General features: G+C 36.4%; 1 protein-coding gene across 14 annotated transcripts in view; it reads left to right on the forward strand.

The window, feature by feature from the left end:
* Positions 1 to 20,762, forward strand: part of LOC124170977 (ELAV-like protein 1) — a 733,134-nt gene that overhangs the window by 701,693 nt on the left and 10,679 nt on the right. For 6 of the 14 annotated variants that reach the window (XM_046550072.1, XM_046550080.1, XM_046550082.1 and 3 more), the window contains 5 exons: positions 11,494 to 11,647; positions 14,352 to 14,390; positions 18,639 to 18,894; positions 19,469 to 19,507; positions 20,377 to 20,418. In XM_046550072.1, coding sequence (XP_046406028.1) covers positions 11,494 to 11,647; positions 14,352 to 14,390; positions 18,639 to 18,894; positions 19,469 to 19,507; positions 20,377 to 20,418 — 530 coding nt within the window. The remainder of the gene's footprint in view (positions 1 to 11,493; positions 11,648 to 14,351; positions 14,391 to 18,638; positions 18,895 to 19,468; positions 19,508 to 20,376; positions 20,419 to 20,762) is intronic. The other 8 variants (XM_046550070.1, XM_046550076.1, XM_046550073.1 and 5 more) reach the window with 5 other exon arrangements.

The following is a 20,762-nucleotide window of genomic DNA, read 5'->3' on the forward strand; positions in this document are numbered from 1 at the left end:
ATTATATTTTGTTCTTTAATTTTCTTCAGTTTTCACTATTATTATCATTATTATTACATTTATAAAGTTCATTGAAATCGTATAGCGTAGTGAGGTAAAGCCGTCAATAAGAAACGGCAATTAAAAGAATCGAGAGATTTCTGGTCTTTAATTATGTAACCTTTTTGATGCAGCTTTTATTTGATTTATAATTTCGCGAAATTGACTAATTTCTGGCCAAGTTATCACGTGCTTATATCGGTTTATGAAGGTGTAAATCTCAATAATCGCTCTAATGAAATCTCATGGATATATCTTCAGCTTCATGAGAATAGTAAAATGGTTCATGGACTGTTTGATAACCTATCTTTGGTTAAAGTCTTATCATATTAGTTTCGGATAATGGAGTGGAGAAAAAAGGGAAATCCATTGAAGTCTTGCAGGAGTCATAACTGCGACATAAACCAGGCATGTTTATAGGTTAGCCATAACGAATCTCCGACTGGTACGTATACTCGTAATGCGTCTTGAAATGTGAATATACTCTCGCTTTTTGACCTTATTTGGCTTGCGTCTCGTATTTCGAATAAAATTGCCCATTAACTATCTGTAGCCTCGTTTCAGTTTAATGTTTTTATGCATTTTTTTCGCATAATTTTTGTCACTTGCACCGCGATAGAAAATGAATGCCAATATAGGTAGCGAGGAGTAGTAATTGCAGCATAGTCCATTAATTCTGCATTTTAATAGGTTAATCATCATAAATGCGTATTATTTTTTCCAAGTGCATCTTGATTCATTATATTTACATTGTTTTCCCTCCGGTCTGCATTTTGGCTTTTACTGCTTTCGGAGTTAAAAAAGCTCTGTGGTTTGATCCTTGAAAATATCATGTCAATTTTAGATGTTTGGCACAGATTACTACATAATTTGTCAAAGATACCGGTATTAAATACCGGAGTAGTATTTGAATCGCAATGGGTCGTTTCTAGATCTACGTGAGCGCTATAGGGAAAACGCAATAGGAAGCCTACAAAAAAATGAAGAGACTTAGGTGTCTTTGCTACAATGAATGAAACGCAATAGCTGCATATGTTCAAAGAAAAGCAGAGAGCGTACTCAATGGAGGACCGTAGTTCTTTATTCAGCCAAAATAAATCATGCAATTGCTTGTATTCTTTACAGTTATTAATTGTTTCTTTGACTCTCAATATTTCACCACCTTTCATGTGCTTATTTATATGTTAATCCCGTATTAAATTCACATCTGTTGAAACCTCTCCAACGAGTACTTTTGGGTGAAAATATTTTATCGTTTCTTCTCCAAGCTGACGCCCATTTGTAAAGCCGCATGGATTCATTGGATGGAACTGTTATAAATAAAGAAAATTCATTGACCACACTCTTGTATGCATTTGTTTCATAGCAAGTCAATACGAAAAAAAAATACAATTAATAATAGGGATAAAAATTGCATTTTTTTCATAGGAATGCAAAAAATGCTTATTAGTGCGAAATGAGAAACGAAAATTTTCTTGGAAAAGATTTGCGAGCTCAATTGCAAATATAATACATAGCCTTCCTAAATTTAACTCCGCGTACATCTGTATTGTAATTTGAAATGTGCACTTCAAATTGACATGTGTCGGGAGGGGCCCTTATTCTGCGTATTTTCCAAATGTGGCTCTCACGGATAAAGTGGTGCTTTGCTACATTGTATGGCAAGACTTTTCCCAAGGGACGGGGTTGGGAAGGAGGAGACGTGAGGGAAGAAAAGATATCGATCCAGTGTTGCAATTTTATCGCCAAGTTTACGACTCGTGCGTCCCCCACTAATTCCCGTCCACTAGGGGGTAAAATGGAGTAGTAATGCACAATGTTGCAAAAATCAATAAATATTGCTAGCCTGAGGAAGGTATAGAGGAGTCCTAGTTCTATCCAATAGAAGGCAGATTTCTGTTATCACTAAGGTTGAATTTTAATCTGTTTTCAAAAGTGTCCACGGCGTGGAGATGACTACAACGGGATCACCTTTTTTCCAATATTTTGCAGCATTATGTTTCTATTTTGAGAAATGATATTAAAAAGTTGTAAATTAAATAGATAAAATCGTATTGAATGTAAATTTTGGTTGAAGCACCTTATTATACCTTATTTTCCCGTGAAACTCGGACCGATTTCTTCGTCAGCGATTTTTGAAAACCCATATAAATACGCGGTGGTTGAAAACACATTCAAAGGCGGACTTGAGGATCCTTTTCTGTAATATATGCGCGTTTGAGAAACACAATAGAGAGTGCATATGTCCTAATAAGTATTTATGTGCTGGGACCACGTTCCTGTATGAAATCGTTTGAGGCTTGACGTGGTGAAAATGCGATATACTCATGATCAGTGGCGTGGCCATAGAGAGATGAGGGGATAGATCCTCCCGAAAGCCTCAGAGAAATGAAAAAAGTGTTTAAAACCATTGTTCTGTTTTCACCTTTATTAACTACAGCTACTTAAAGTTAGATGTTAAGTGCCGAAACGGTGTAAAATTTATTTCGAGGCATGTCATTTTTCAAAAAACTTTTCCGTGCCTCCCAGCGCCTGGAAGGGTTGCCCCCTCGGATCCCCCATCCCTCTAAAGCATATTCCTATTTACGAGACTGCTCATGATAAAATGTAGACAGCACTGGTTATTTCCACATTTAATAAAAGGACCTTAAAAATGACATAGTGTCGAAGCCATGGTCGGAAGTGAAGGTATATATTTAATTATGAAAATTGCCCTTGTTTATATACTTACGTTCCTGTCGTTAAATATTGCTTAAAAGGAAAAATGTAAATCTTCTTTCCAAATGATAGATTTTCATCAAAGGTTGGGGACATTTTTTAAAATGTGTAGTTTGCCGTGAGTTAATTTTAGTAGCAGTGGTATTTTTGTACTTAAGGAGCAGTACTGGTGTCGGAAAATAAGTCCTGTTAATGAGCTATTCGAGTAAGCATTTTTAGCTTGACTCTTAGAATAATTCAGTGCGATTTCCCTGTCAAACAAAGAAGGTTCAAATAATATGTATGTTCACATATATTCCTTATTTTCCCTAAGTCGAGGACGTAATCGTTAATTTGTTTGCATAATGATAAATAAATAAATATTTTTATGGAGAAAATGTTGTCAGTAGAATCTGAAATGCATGAGAAGGTTGGTGTTTTAACTATTCAGCGGGGCTTTATAAAATTAAAAAACAATTTGAAACCCTGAAATTAGAAATTGCACGATGAAACTAGTATTTCCGGTTCTCTTTGGCGTCACTTGGATTACGAAAAGTTTCTAAAACTTACTGGCTTTTTATAACTCTTATGCTCAAGTTTTCTTTTTTGCTTCGGCACAATGGGTGAAACTGTTAACTTTTACGGAACAATTTGCTCACAATAACGAAACAATGCGGTATAAGACCTAATTGATCAACTTTTTACAGTCTCTCTAAGGAAATCTACTTCCCAGGAATTGATTCTTAATTAGAAATAAGGTGCTACAGCTATTTTTTGAGCGTATTTATATTATTCCGTACGTAATCCCATAGGTGAAACATTTCGGGAAAATATGAATGACTGCCATTCGAGCAGCTGCGTTTTCTGGAAGTGCTGTTTATTTCAATGCTTTTAGGTGACATTGGCAATGAAATTTATTACGTTCAAATTCTAGTAATTTCTCTAAAACACTTGTACAACCACAACGAAATACGCCATCTAGATACCACCGAAGCATGCTGTTGAATTTTTCACCGGATGTTTTTCTAATCGAATGCTAATATATAAATGTATTTCAAACAATTGTCTCTTAGAAATCCTATCACGTCAGCCTTCGAAAATTTTGCATGAAATTTTCTCCATGGAAATATTGATATCACGAAGTTATTCTACTACTTAGTCGACACCTCTTTTGAAGTAAAGAAATCATGAAGTACCAATAAATGATTTTCTAGTTCACTCGCTAGCAAGTGTAGTAGTGAGTTGTGTTAGTATTCATCATTGAATGAAATACAGCCTAAATAATTTTACATTAGCGTCAAAAAAATAAAATGGTACTCGATGAACCACGAAAACTCCCGCGGGCTCGTAGTACTGTCGAATTTTGATTGTATCTTATTCTCTAGTGCACATATTCATTTCAAAATCAATAGCTTAGGACATATAATTTTACGAGTATCTGACTGTAGAACATAATAACGGGCGTAACTATTAAGATTTACATTTCAAGTGTCAGGATTGGTGAGGGAACATATGATAGAATTATGGTGGGAGATATGCATGCTATGGTAGTGGACATTCTAGTATCATGGCCATAGAGCAGCTGCGTGGGCTGCTGGGTAGGCCGTCACACGAGTTTGGCGAGGGGCCAGCGGCCGGGGAGAAGGATGAAGCCCCTCACCTGAGCCTCCCCTCCCCTCCTCTCGTCAGCTGCAATGCAGATGATACCCTGGCGAGAGGGTAGGGGGGAACGAGTTACGGTGGGGGCAGGGCGAGGGGTGGTTGGAGAGCATCCGGCTGCTCCCCCCTCCTCGTCAGGGGCTTCGGCGGACCCTTGGATCTCAGTGTGTTCCATGGCTGGTTTAATCGGATGCGTTGCCATTGGTTGTTACCAAGGTCCCTGAATTGTTTTCAATCGTAACCGGCTTTATACGGTGAATAGGAGTTCTTCCTGACATTTAAAATGTTGTAGTTCATATTTTTGCCCATTTTTATACTCAACAATCAGATACTCGTAAAATATATGACACAGGCTATTGATTTTGTAAACGATATGTGTAACAGAAATTTATTATCTACTTTTTCATACGAGAAGTTAATGTTGATTCTTATCCGTATTTTATTTGCTTATTTCGACTGCATGATCACGAAAACATTTCAAGGGACACATCGGTCGTGGTCCTTTTTCGTGACGCATCACTTATTTGCAACATACGATATTGCTTTGATATATTCGGGGCATATAAAATAGATCCATTTCTTCTTATACCAATATATTTTGCTTGATATTTTCTAGAAGGTAAACTTTTTATCTGTTCCATGGCTGGTTTAATCGGATTCGTCGCCAGCGGTTTTTACCGAGGTCCCTGAATTTTTGCGTGTCTTCTCCGGCTTTAAACGGTGGATAAGAGTTATTTAGTGTCTTTTATTTCCTTATTTTGGCAACATGAGAACGAGCACTTTTCATAGGACAATCGGTCCAGGTCTATTTTCGTGACGCATTACTTAATTTTAACGTATGATATTCCCTTGATATTTTTGGTGTGTGTGAAGTAGATACTTGCGTACATTTCCCGTAATCTTATAAATTAACAATTTTATCATAGTATTTTCTCAAAGATAAACTCTTTGTGCTTGATATATATAGCTAAATTTTGAAAAGTATATGGTCATTATTGAACGTCATTTTTATGGTTTGAGTTTTAATCGTGCAATGATAAATGGAAACAATCGTATCATCGGGATCGATGTGTCCTTACAACCTAAGATTTTATGGTCAATCCAGAAGAGGACTTGTACCCATATCGTGGCCCTTGCCGTGTGTATAATGAGAACAATTTTGCTATTTAAAAATATATATATGTATATAAAAAAAAAATATATATGTATATTCATGCACACTGGCTTTCATCATTAGACTTGAACTCCGCATTTGTAATGTATCCCAAAATTCTGGATAGCGGATGTGGTCCGATAAGCAGGAAACTACCCACAGCTGCTGAATAGGAAATTGCAGTCAAATAAGTGCATTAAACAGCACATAAAAAGTTTTCACGCATACCACTGAGAGCCAAAAGGTCGTCGCTCAATGAAAATTAACACTTTGGGTGCTATGGGCGTAATATAACGCCGCGTGAAATCCTACGATTTTTTTCTACGGGCGTAATATTATAACATCCAACTTTTTTAAAAATCGTAGTTTGTAATATTTTAGCGTTGTGGAAAATCTCCATATTAAACCTTTAAATAAACAAATAAAAAACGAAATTCATTCTCTATAATGATACCAAACACTCAATCCTCTCATCAGAGGGTGTTTGTTAAGAAATAACACAAAATAATTGAAAATGGCCAGTACTGTGGTAAAAATCTACAGTACTAAGGTCAGCACGGTAGGTGTTAACGCTTAACTGTTTGAGAGGCGAGTTAACTTCTGACGTATAATGAGGGCAGGCACCCTGACAGGGGGCTTACTCCGTGGCCGTTACGGCATGGTAATGACCGCCGGTCGGGAGTGTCGCTGTTCGCTATTGCAGGTGTGGGGGTGGTCGTTGGTCGCCTCTTCTTTCCACGGATCCCTAGCGTGGGCTGCTTGCAGGGCAGTGAACCCCCGAATCGATCGCATATGGCTTGTCACGAAGAGAAAACGTGAATCACTCCCCAATGGTTCGGCTGCCGACTCAATAGGATTTGCTCCCAGACTCGTCTCGTTTCGTCATTCGTGACGTGTGTGTATGTCACTATTTGTAAGCGGTATTTTCCTTGAATATTCACCCATTATAACCAAATTTTGCTTCAAAGTAGCATCAAAAATGGATTCATTTTCAGCTCAAGTCAGGAAATATTTAAACTACGTGATCTTTTTTCCTGCAAAGTTAAATGGCGAAATATGTAGCTGCCAGAATAATTATAATGGAGTAGACATTTTTCACATTTTGTGAATGAGAGGTATTGAAATTTAATTTTTCTCAGAAGCATCTGTGGGTTAGAAAGGATTAAAGGTTGATATCATGAATTTTCTCATTGAAGTGAAATATTAAGACTGAGACGAATATTTTTCATGTAAAAGAATGAGTGTAACGTGTCTTGGTGTTAAAATACTTGCTTACTTTTCGTGTAACGGGATAAATTATCAAAATATGGAAATACTATGTATTAGAGATCGGATAATGAAATATATCAATAAGGTTGATAAACACGAACGAAATTAGTGGCGTTTAGCAGTACATGATACGTTTTAACGCGAAATCCAACAATCTTTACTATTATATTGACTGCCGAATCTTTTGGGGCTACATTTTTGGGCCACTTAAAACCATCTCTTATGACAGACAATTTTTTAATTCCATAACTGAAACTATTTTTGATTGGATTTAAAAAAATTAATAAATGCATTATTGTGAAAATATTTCCCTACAATTAGACATTAAGTTTAAAATGGAATGAGTACTCAACCTTCGTTGAATAAAGATGCGCCGAAATGGAGCTATCCATATGTTTTAAGTTTGGTGCAAATACACGAAAGACAGTTGCGTAGTGCGACAATAAGATGCCATTCTCATTTTAAGTGCTACTCCGCATGCCACCGCATCAAGGTGGGTGTTACTAAAAATACCAAAAGTTTACCTGTAAATGAGAGAATATTAACCATGCACCAAAATTGTCACACAATGATGATTTAATTGGTAATACATTCGATTAACTTCATTGATCATTGGTGGCTTTCTAATGGGCGTGTCATGTAGTCAGTGTTGCGTATTTACTTCCATATGGGAACAATTGGGAGAAATTCCATGGGTTTATTGTTTTTATTGCATTTAAATTACATTATTTCATAAGGGATTATTTGTCGATTATTTTTTTATCCCGATTTTGACTAAGTTATTTACGTCATTAATTTCCTTTAAAAATTACATGCTTTTTGCCCATTGTACGGATATCGACGTGTAAAATAAGTAAGGATCCCTTAGTTCCGTGTCTCTCCGCCTTTCTATGTCTCTCATCTCTAGTACCGTATTGATTATATGAAGCTTCGTTCCCCCTTGATGCGGTTTTTATCGATCTGGCGCTGTTGCAAATGAAAGAAACTCATGACGTCTCCTAAAGACACTACAATGTTAAGAATGATACAATGTTGGGAAGAAGAGCAAAACAGAAGACTATAAAAGTTTTATGGATGCCCATAAAGAATTTTACGAACTTCTTTGATGATGGTATATTTCCATGAAGCTTCTCCCTTATTCAGATGAATTTTTTTCTCAAGTTTGATCCAATGGAAATGGGCTCTTACTCGACGATTTTCCTTGCCGTGTGGGAAAAGTTATTACCTTAGTTTGCATGTTTTTGTTGATTGTTATTTTCCGCATTTACGTGTCACTGGTTTTCAACGTATGCTCTTCCCTTTTCAAATTATCTACATTTTATTGATAAAAAATTATAGATACGTATGAATGCGTTAACTTTCTCTTCATGATTTTAATAAATAAGTGTTGCTAAAAACCTTCTTTGCCTCTATTTTTTGTTAGATACTGTGCATCTTTTTGTTTCTTTTTCTATAATTTTTATCATTTTCAATTTGACCGATTTGAAAACTTAATGCAGTAATGGTGCAATCAAATTGCATTTAATTGTCTCTAATGCGTACACAGATTGGCATTATTTATTTATTTTATGATATTTTATTTAAATTATTGCCCATTTTTAAATGACCCCCTAAAATTAATATTTGTCTTAATTTCTACTTTCTTTTGAATGTGTATGTCTTTTGGGTTTACCCGAGGTATTATGTTCGAATTATCCTCGAATGAGGCGTTAATTATGACATTTATTGTCTCAATCTGTAGCGTAGAAAGCTTATCACGTGAGGTTGCAAGGAATATATCTGCGCTTGTAACTTCTACTGATATCTGTGGTGTAGGTGAATTAATTGGTTCTTTATTTTTTAATTAAACCTGTTGTTTATATTGCACATCTGCGATTTGGCATAAGCTCCATTTCATTACGACCAATATGGTCTTCATTAAAAAATATCACGTGCTTAGTTTGGTAAATTATATATTTAATGTAATAGCTTCTGTTACTGCTTCACTTAATTGTAATTTTTTGGACGGTTGCCATTAGTTTTATTTATACTAAGAAATCAACATAATATTTACATAATTTAAAATACCTTCGCATGTCTAGCTAGCTCCCTGTACATGAGCCTGGATATAATATTTCTTACCCTTCCATTTTCTACAGTTGTTACGGTGTAAAACCATCATACTCTGAAACTATAGCGTGGTTATTTCGTCTTTAAAACCATTCAAACTAAATTTAGTGATGTAAATGTAAATCTCAAGAATTTCTCTTAAAGGGTAAATTTTATCCCTGGTGAATTAAAAATATCTGCTAAGCAGTAGATGCTGCTAGATGCAGACAGATGTTACCTAATTATGTTACAACTTATTTTTATCCTTTTAATAAATGACGATGAGAGGTTAGGTTATAGAGAGGTAGCTACAAGTATTATCATAAAAAAATTCCGGTATCCACTCAGCCGCTTGAACCATGAAGTGGAGACAGGTCTATCTTGCAAAAGGGTTCAACACTCGAATAATTGGATTTCAGGAAATGAGCTTTCTGTGGCTCCCCGGGCAAATGAACATATCTGTCGTTCCTTGCCCTTTCCTTCTTTTCCGTCTGGTCTTTGACTTACGTGACTGTGGCTCCGTATTTTGAGCTACTGTAAGAAAAATTCTACCGTTTGATGGTCGATGAATATCTTTCTCAAAATAATAATTCCATTTACGTCAGTCACATAATGTGTGCTACGTTAACACATTAGAAAAATTTCCTACGATTTTGTGTTGCATCATGACGTGGGAGTGTTTTTAAAGAATTATTTATACGCCAATGCTAACTAAAAGAGGAAAAGGCAAATTACTCTATTCACTTGCGGACTCGTGATAATATATTAAATACTCCGGACAGAGTGGCTGTGGTCATAAAAATTTCATTGCAATGTCTGACGCAGGACATATATCTCCTCGAAGAGAATTTTTTTATTAGAACGTTTACGGAAGGCAAGTAATTCATCCCTCCTTACTGTGAGGAATATGACTTTTTCCTGGCGTGGAGGTTATAAATCGTAATCATTCACCATACATACATATGGATGGCTCTCTTTCTTAGAAAATGCAATAATTAAACGATGTGCGCATCTCATTAACGTAGTTTCTTCCACTGCTCATTTTATTTGCCCCCATCGCGTATTGCGAGTAATTTATCGCGGTACATATTTCTGCGTAAGTTAATTTAATATACATACCTGGGTAAGTGAAAAATTCTATTTGATTGCCATTGTTACTCCCTTGTGTAGGTTTTGTCGGTATATTTGCAGTAATTTACTAAGGAACGATATTTTTAACTGCCTTATAAATGCTTATTTGAAATAATGGCCCTTAGTTCATCACAATATCTCATTTTCTCCTGTGCCCGATTTTATCCACGGAGAATCTTCTGATAGTATTTCATAATATGATACAGAGTCAACTTCAATTTACATTCATAAAATAAGAGTTTAGGTCATAAAGTGCGGTGACTTACTAATTCAACAATAATTTGGATATTTTCTAGAATAATTTCAGATTATATTTTCAATATTTGAGAATTTGGGGATATTTGGGGACATTTGGCGTAAAGGACCTTACAAATTCAATATTTTGGTAAATTTTTTCATCAAAAGTATTTTATGTAATGACAAGCCATGTGTGGAGTTTATTGTGGTAAATGAGCATAGTTGAGTTTTGGTGCCTTCTGACTGTTGGCAGTAACATTTTGTCTGCTTCAGCACTTTGGATAAATTATTGCGTATGTTTTAGATTAGTAAATGATAATCACGCATGTTTGCGGCTTATTATATTGATAACAAGATGAGTTATAGATGACGCGATACGGGACCAAAACGGAGTATAGATAACTCAAAAGCCTCCACCTAAAATAGCATTATGCCTTATCCAGAAAAGTTTAGTAATTTGGTGATATTTATACAAATATTCTAGGGTGGTTATATTTTTCTTATTTACATGCCCATTTTATTCATTACTAAGGCGGCATTATCTATCAAACAATATTATGTAATCTATAAAAAATTGTCCATTTACTTGAATCTCGCCGTCTTGATTTAAAGATAGATATTTTAGAACTCAACATATAATATGTATTTTAAGAAGAACGCGATAATTCTTCTGCAGTGCACTACTATTATAGTCCACGACATGTAATGCCAAGCATATAGTCATCCGTTGAGTTGTCTTAAGTGGAATTGAAGTGACAACCTTTCGCTCATAGATCCAGGGGCGGATCCAGGATTTTTTTCTGGGAGGGGCACAAGCAAGGCCGTATCCAGGATTTTGTTCTGGGTGGGGCACAACGATACCTCGTAATACAAAACGAACGCAATGATTATGGGACCGTATTAAAAATCATGCATATTTTTGAGGGTCTGGGGGGGGCACGTGCCCCCCCCCTGGATCCGCCTATGCATAGATCCTATGTATGTGTTGCTCTTCGTTTAGTGTCTTCGTGCCGTGCTGTAGGTTTTGACCGCAGGGTATGAACATATATGTACATAGAATCATTGACATTCTCTCTGTTCATTGTCTTTATACACTGGTCTCTATTGGTCTGGTATCTTCATAAATAACCTATGTATATATGATGAATGCCATTCTCTCCGATGGACAGGTTTTTTTCCCCTGGAGTTGACAATTTGTTTTTTTTTCTCCTCCTTCGCAGGTGTCCTACGCTCGCCCTAGCAGCGAAGCGATAAAGGGCGCCAATTTGTACGTGAGCGGACTTCCGAAGAATCTCACTCAGCAAGACTTGGAGAACCTCTTCAGTCCGTATGGACGCATCATCACTTCACGAATACTGTGCGACAATATCACAGGTAGGTGGCCCCGGGGGATGAAGCCTCGCCTTACCCCCTTCCCTCGCTCCCTTGCACTGCCCACACTTCCCCCCCTCCGCCGCCGTCTCACTCTAGCCGCGTTGCCATGGACACGCTCTGTTGTTGTTGTTGCCGTCGCCACTCTCACGTGAGCGAATCAAGTCTGCCTCCGCCAAGCCCATGTCTGGTCAGCTGCTCTTGAGTTCCGCGTCCAAGTTTGGCGTACGCTCGAACCCCGATAGCCGTAGCGTATTGGCGCCTGCCTTGGAGACATTCTTCAACGCAGGCCAGCAAGAGCGCTGGCAAAGTTCTGTTTCCATCGCAGTCGTTAGGCGCTCACAATCAGTGCCACGAGAATGTTTCGCCTCCATCGAGCCGATTGCTCGTCATGCCAAGAATTGTATCACGCATTGGTAGAAGGATTGCTGTGTAATGAATACTAATGCTTTGTGTCGCATTTCGTAATGGTTATCGGGGCGATTTGTCCCGAGTTACGCAGGGTGCAGCACCGAAATTTTGGTGTTCCGTTCTACATCTTGATATTATTTTACCATGGACTAGCTACGAGGCATAAAACCGAGCGCGTAAACAGGGACCACCACCATACTTTTGGTATTTTGTTCCGCACCTTAACATTGTTAACTGCGTTCTCTCCTTCCAAGCTCTGAGACAACGGACAGCGCGTATGAACCTGCGTCTCGAAGGCTTGGTTGTCATAATTTGTGCACAATTTAGTTACTTCCATAAGGTAATCCTGATAGAAGTTGCCGATTTGATTGATTTCTTGAGTACCCTTAAGCTTGTTTCTCATCAGAGAGCCAAAGTTGGCTATCCACCTAATGATTAATTAGCAATAGTTGCAGCTTTTTTCCAACTTTGGCCATTAGGAATATTTTTACACCTTTTTTGTTAGAACCTTTCTAGAGACACTATTTTAACTTTTATTTTCATCCCAAACTTATATTTTAGAAATGTTTAAATTATTATTGTCTGGGCCGATTTGAAATTTTTATTATTATTTCAGCTATACATGATCTTGAACTCAAATTAAAATATACTTAGAAATGGTAGCAACAGTTGTCCATAATGCTGTAGATTTTAGTTTCATGAAAATGTGAGCCAGCACGTTTTAGTGAAGAATGTAGACTGTGTTGCTGCATATCGCGCTTGATAAGGCTTTCTCTGGTTTTAAATTACTCTAGAGGTTCTACCTTGTTACTAATCATTTTGCTGATTGCATTATCTTTGTTTTACAATGATTTCTGATAATTTTATATTCATATTGGTTAAGTCAGAGCAAGCTAGATATTTTTTATGCATTTTTGAATTACTTGTTTCTCATTCCCTAGAATGTGCTCCACAGCACTAAGCTTTCTTTGGGGCAGGGAGTTATTTTTTATATGTAGTGCTGTATAAATTGAAATTCGCAGTGTTTGCTAGTATAAATTTTAGATAATTGTTATTTGCTACCGTTATTAACTTTATTTTTCGAACAAAATATACCAATGCTGGTAACCTATCCGTACGTTGTTCACAAATTCCTGGGTTTCAATCGAAAATCACAAAATTGCTACACTCTCTCAATTTTTATTAAAATTATAATGAATGAAGCAAGGAAGTCCATTTGTTTCCTTCACATAACTGCTGATTTTTTCAAGTTACTATCACGTTATGTTTTTAGTATGCCGTAGACCATTTGTTGAAAAGGTCAAAACATTCCATGTCTTTTGCTTAATTGAGTCATGAGTGATGTCGGGAGAATACTAAATGGTAAATATTTGATTATTTACTCAGTAATTTGCTTTTGTATTCCCTCATTTACACGGTAAGTTACGTAGGACTAGGACGTCGAATTCTCAAGAGTGGATGGCAGTATCATTCAAACTGTTCATCGTTTGCCTGAGAACAGCTGCCGTCATGTTTTTGGGCGTTGGAGGACGATATAAATGCATCAGCTGAACCGTAATATTTGATCTGATCAGCTTTTACGTAAATACACGTTTTCATGACTTAAATGTGAAACCAAACAGAAAAGGCCGTGTTTATATTTTTTCGGAGCTTATAATTGCTATATATTTCGCGAATAATTTTTTATCAGTTCATTAAAAAAAACTATCCTTTCCTGTTTCATATCACTAAAATTTATTTTTCTATTTGTATTCATCCCAGGCAGATTTTTCCTTGAACTTAACATAATATTATCTCTTTTGAATACCTCTATCGGCTGGAGGGGGTAATCCTGGTCATTGACGACTGGCATTAACTTTTTTTAGAAAATGTATTTTAATTTATTGAATTTGGTCCACGAGAACAGTTCCCATAAAATTTGATGAACGTAAAATGCAATATTATTTTTAATTAATGAAAAAAGTGCTTATAGGGGGGAGAGCTCTTATGTTCATTTTATACAAACACATTTCCACTCTATGCCTAGCAGTTAAACCCAACAAGTTCTTTTCATGATTCAAGCCTGATATTTATGAGTGAAATATGTGATCATGAGAATGATAATAATTATCCGTCTATGCATATATTGAAATGCTAAAATCGTCTGTGAGATAGACGCTTGATTTTATATTTTCAATGTAATGCGTCACTGATGTAAACGTGTTCAAGTTAATTTGTTTTAAAATATATAAGCTTAAAAATCCTGCGGAGTTTTTTGTAGGATATGTTGTGTACTTTGCGTTTTCTCTTCCCATAGTCCGCCATTTTGTCAGTGGAGCTGCAGACAGTGTACCCTGTACGTGAGTGAATCTGTTTGTTTTTACAATTGGGCTCTGCCTTACTCTAGAATAGTGGTCTTCAACTCACTGGCTATTACACCAAATAATGCGGATAATATTTTATGTCTCCTTGTATGAATTTTAGTGAGATTAAAATAATGCTCTCCAAAGTTTTAATCAATCATTGGAGACCACTGCTCTATGAACTAACACATGTAAATATAGGCTGTCTTACCACTCAGAGCTTTAAATACGGACTCTAGTGCACGCATTTCAAAGTTTTGTTTTAGAGTCTATAGTTAGATGTAGTACTTATAAAAATATTGAATGTAATCCAACAACAGACTAAAAATAACCCAGGCATTTTCGTGCTAATAAAAATATTCACATTGACTAACCATTTCTGATCTGGCTCATACCTGTATGGTGTCCGTAAAAACTTCGCCCTCATTTTTCCTTTGAGTCGGATTCAATTCAGTGATATTTAGGCATTTACTTGGAAAATTATCTGATTTGCGAACATTAACTAATCTCGGTGCTCGGGAATGTGTAAAAAAAAAAAAAGGCAGCGTGTAAGCATCTAATGAAGCAAGTTATTCATAGGTACAGAAAATGAGAAACCGATATAATTCAGCCTTGTTTTTCATTTTTGTAATATAAAGGTATTTTCAATTATCTATTTCCTTTGTTTTTTCTGTTGGAGTGGTTACATTTAACACATCCTTAGAATTTGGGATGGTGCAACTTGAAGACCTACAGTTTATCACATATGGTAGAACATACATCTGTTTTTAAGGTGACAGCTTTTAATCCGCTTCATTGACTATGTGTTCGTCTAATAGATCTAAACTCATTTGAATCCTTTTTAGTTTCTTTCCAGTCACACTTATTTATGGTTATTAAGTGATGAAGAAAACTACTATTATTATTTTGTCATTTTGAATTTTAATTCGGCCATTTTTTTATGTTTCTATGCTTTCTCGTTTACCTGCGCATACTTACTAATGTAACGCAATTCCATATAAGCTGATAAAATAAAATCTCGTAGTTATAGTGAGTCGGAATCTGCAGTAAATTAATAGTTTCGTTGCAAAGTAGCCTACCAAATCGAGGCTAAATATCATATTTCAGTAATTTCAAGCCATTATCAATTTTGATGTATATTTGGGAGAATGTATTGCGCGGCTCTTCTAATTTCGCTATTTTATAAGTGACGTTAATAGAATTATGAAGTCGAATGCCAGTGGATCCTTCCTAATTATTACTAACTTTTCACCCTAATGAGCTTCGGCTGAATGTTTTGTCAATTTGCAACAGTATTTATGATTGTTTAAAGCTAAGAAATCTTGAACACAATATGTTGTAGCTTGTGCTGTGGTTTACCTAATTTGTTCTAATTTGCATGCAATTATACTTTGAGCATTTCCATGGATATTGAGTTTGAAATAAGGGTATTTTTAATGGCAACTACGCTTTATTTAAACCTAACTTTCGTTTTATGATATTTTAAATGAATATTTTGACAGTATTTAAGATCCAAATTTACCTTTGGAAAGTTACCTCGTGAGATACAAAAGAACACTCAGTGACGACCTGGTCTGTAAGGTCAATATGTATTTTAGTTTATGAATTGTGTCGGCCTTGTAGTATTTTATTTACTTCTGAAGTAACTTAAGTTCATCATTCATTGAATTTTCAATGAGTTTTATTTTTTATTTATCGTTTGTTTATATGATTTTATGTAGGAATTTACAAAATGCATGGCGATAATAGCTAATTATTGAATAATCTAACATTTTTTAAAAGCTTTTATGGTGTTAGAAGAGCAAATTTTCAGCTTCCAATCATAATGAAGGCCCCTATCAGTGTCTTTGTTAATGCATAAAAATGCGCAATATTTTAAGAAAAAATATTGCTTGTGCACGCTGTAATTCATAATCTAATGAGTAATAAAATTCCCCATCGTCTAGGCTTTTGTGTAGGCTAACAAATTTTATTAGTTGCCGTCATAATGCAAAGTAATGAGAAAATCCATGGAAAGGCACCTCTACATGAAGAAATTCTTGTGTGGGTGTTTGCACTTAGTGTCGTAATTTGTAGCTGGGATAAATCTGCTTCGTAGTAAAACTTTTGTAGCTATGCTTAAGAATGCCTTAAATTACTAACATGAGCTTAAAAATTGCACTATGGTTCCTTGCTCTTTGCCGGAAAAATGCCGTACTAATGTTGTTTTGGACCCCTGCATTGTATTAGCGTGGAATAAGTTTATATCTATCGTTTTTGTCTAAATATTATTATTATGGTAATATTGGTTGGACATTTAACAAAATCAATTATGCCTCAGCTTCTAATTTAATTATTGTTCTTTGCACTGCAGAATGGCTGATATTTATTTTTGCATACTTCACTATATTTAAATAGTATAATTAAGTTTATCGTATAATTCGGGAATTGAATAACTAAAACATATCTGTTTAGCATTGAGGAAAGGAGCAGGACTGCGTCTGGTGATTTTAGATAGTTGAAATTAAGTTTGACTTAGTATAGCTTAGTCTTCTATTAAATAGTTCGGTCAGCATCAAATATAAAATGCTACTATGTCAACCGTGTCATCGTGTTGTCTTCAAATTTAGGTTTTATAGATAATGTCTTAAGCAGTCGTGGAAGGTATTACTGTTACTGAAATTTGGAATTATTATTTTTGAACCTATTTCGAAATTGGTAAATATTAGGAGCAGTTTCTTAAATTTGCAGAAGAAATGTCACCGTAATGTTTTTCAGATTTAAAATATCTTCTTCATAACTGGACCATAAATTTTAAAATGAGCCAACGACCGACTTCTGCAACTTTCATTCTTATTTGTTCGAATGTAGGGTATTGAAGTATCGTTTAACGAATACTATATCCGTGCTTAATTGATATTTGAGGTTTTCAAAAACAGTGAAGCCATTAATTTTGCCTAATCTCTAAACTCACTTTGTTGAATTTACATTTGACTTTAAGGGTGAATATCGTACGCCGCATATTCATAACTTGTTCAAGTGTATTTTTTTAGTATCCTAAAATTTGGTAGTTATAATATTTATATCCTCCCGACTCATTATAATAATTTAATAAATAGAAATTTACACATTTCTGTTACATTTTTATTAGAAAATGAAATACATACTGTAATTCAATACCATACTTCTTGACTCTTAAAGATGGAAAGGAGTAAAACTTTTTATAGCACACTTGCAGGTTGTCCAGTTTACATAAAATACATGAAAAGCAAGAATAAGAGAGGGACAGCATACTTAAGTATTCCTTTATGATAATAATCTCTGATTTTTTCCCATTTTGCATTCTCCGATATTATTTTCCTATGATACTTGCAGCTCCCACCCAATATTGTGAAAATTTTCTCATCAGAGATGGCATCTTGTATGTACTTGAAAGTAAAACAGTTACGCATATCATTTGTGGATGATAATTTAAGCGGTAAAGCAGGTTACTGCAAGTATCTGAAGGAAAATCTAATCAAACGCAGTTGTACTGCCTCCAATAATGAATATTTTTAAACTCGTTTCCGAAACGCTTTTATTAATTCTTTCGTCTATTTGAGCGATTAAAAAATTATATCCATTTCAATTGAGCGTCGTTTAAGATTCGGGAATGATATTTTTTAACTGTATGTTGTGTGTGCAAGGAGTAGATTTATGGATCCAGATGCCCCTAATTTCGTGATGGACGTATCCTTAGAGCGGCACTGTCGCAGGTCCTGCTTCGCGGTCCCTAGAACCATAGAACGCCGCGCAAGGCACTTGCCAGCATCCAAGATATTTCCCAACGCAGACTTGAATCCCCGCAATAAAATTAACTTCGCGGATTAAAGTTGATGCAAGTGCGTGCACGGATTCGCAAGTGACAAATCGGGTTAGTTATTGCTGTGACCGCGTGCGAGGGCGGCGGCGCGGCTCTCGCCCACGTGGCGGGTGGCGAAAAAAATGGCGGAGGTTGGCGGCAGAGGCGGCGGGTACAGACGGCGTCGGGGGTTTTGTGTGTGTGTGTGTGGTGCGGGGGCGTTGGGCGGGGGGCGGTGGGCGGGGTCGCGGAGGGTCGGAGTGCCCCCAGCCGCGCAAGATGCCTCGGACGGGCACGGGATGCGGCAGCGCGGGGCGAGGACCCCGGCCGCTCCCGCCGGCCCCCGACCGGGTATCCCGTGGCCGCGGGCGGCGCTCTCCCTCCGCCCCCCCGTTGTGTAATCCTTGCCGTTCATTTGCAGGTCTGTCCAAAGGTGTCGGCTTCATACGATTCGATCAACGGATTGAGGCTGAGCGGGCCATACAAGAGCTCAATGGCACTATTCCCAAGGGCTCAACCGAGCCGATAACCGTGAAATTCGCAAACAATCCGAGCAACAACAACAAGGCAATCCCTCCGCTGGCGGCCTACTTGACGCCGCAGGCAAGGCGATTTGGGGGACCGATACACCATCCGACGGGGCGCTTCAGGTACATTCCACTGTCACCACTATCCAGGTACTTGACTTTCCCAGTTGAATATGATTTGTAATCGTTTAATATCATTAGCTTATCACGATGATTTTCCTTTAAACTTTTTCGTTTTTGATGCATCACCACATTTGGTTCAGTTTATTTTTTTTTATGATATGTTCAGTTGGATTTGTATTTCGTTGGTAGTTCACATGACTGGTGTGCTTCATCTCATTCAATTGCCCCGTTTTCGTGGAAAGGTATGAATAATGCACAGGGGGTACTTTTCTTGTCATTGGCAGGCAACATGTTTGACGAAGTCAATAGCAGTTTTATAGTATAGTAATATGTATAAACATGCCCCTTAACACACACCTTTTTAGGACAGTCTGTGTAACATTTATTTGTATATCCTTTTAAAATAACTGTGGGAAAGTTGAGAAACTATAAATACTAAAACTATAAAAATAATTAGATAGCGACTGAAAATAACATCGTAGAATCCCAAGTGACATGGGAAGCAGTTTTATCGGACAGTTATAAAAAGCTCTGTAGAGTAGTTATCTCAAAATATCACCTTATTGTATTTGCTATATTGGCCTGCCTTTCCACCAAGCAGCCCTTACGGACTGCCGCTGTGGCCAGACGCGAGAGACTGGTAAGTAACTGTTATACGCCTCAAAACGCACCGTGGGAAGTTTAGAGCTTAACGATGGTGTTTCCGTTGTGGCTGCATGTTGTAGACTGTGGGTCTTGAAGCCTACCTTTCATTTTTGGAAGGCTAATGAGGCTTAACAATACTTTCCCCTATTTCTTTTCAGTGATAACGATCATGGAGGTAATTTCAAGGTCATTTGTTTTCTTTTTCACTATTTGCTTCAATAGACTTTCAAAACCTTATCCCTACTGTTTGCCTGCTGCCCATATCATAGCATGGTGTCAGTCTGCTTTTGTTACATGTAAGCTTTGATAACTAGATCTTTGTCTCATAGAATCCTGCTAGGACTTCATCTGTTCTTACGTTTACATCTTTTATTCATTTCAAACTGGGGAAATTAAAAAAAATGTTTAACACTGGTGTACAGTTCTCCTATTTTATATGTGTAATAATTTTACTATAGTAAACATGTTAAAATTTTCTTTTGAAGATCATCTTGTCTAAAATTTCATAAATTTTTCTGATTAAGTTTAGGATAGTAAAAATAATTTGTTTCACTCTGATTTAAAGTATAACATGAAAATCCATAATTGTACCTCATAACATTCATTATTATAAGCATATATGTGGCTGCCAAATTTGCAGTTTTTTTGATTTTTTTTGTTTTATGCAGTATAAATAAATTGACTTTTACGCATTTATAGTTGTATCTTTCAAATAAACCCAAATTCATAGTTATTTTCTGGCTTTTCATGTTCTGGGATCAATTCATGTGAATTCTTGTTTAATTTAACGTGTACCTTCTCAGCTTCACATTTGATCAACTTGCAGTTTAATTTTCTTATGTTTGTTTCTGTACTTTGTTTTAGCACTGGCAAGACCATGCTAGCCATAAACAAAGGCTTACAGAGGTCAGTATTACAGAATTTTTACAATCATTCTTATTTTTATTTGTTGTTTTTGTTTAGTCATAAGAGACCAAAGCATGTTACGATTTTGTTTTTCTCCTTTGTTTTACATGTAGAGCACTAGCTACTTTTTTTATTAGTGGCAGATTTACGTTTTATGATTACGATACACATACATCAACACACACTGTGCTTCATTTCTTGTTCCGCCTCTGAAATACATCATCATTACTTCATGATTCTAGAGAGCACTTCTTAAGGGTTCGTAGGCCAGTGGTTCATTTTGGCCCATGAGCTGTGTATGACTCAGTTCTCCAAATGAGTAAAACCTCAATTAATAGGCAGCA

This window comes from Ischnura elegans, chromosome X (assembly GCF_921293095.1).
Source record: "Ischnura elegans chromosome X, ioIscEleg1.1, whole genome shotgun sequence".
Taxonomy (NCBI): Eukaryota; Metazoa; Arthropoda; class Insecta; order Odonata; family Coenagrionidae; genus Ischnura; species Ischnura elegans.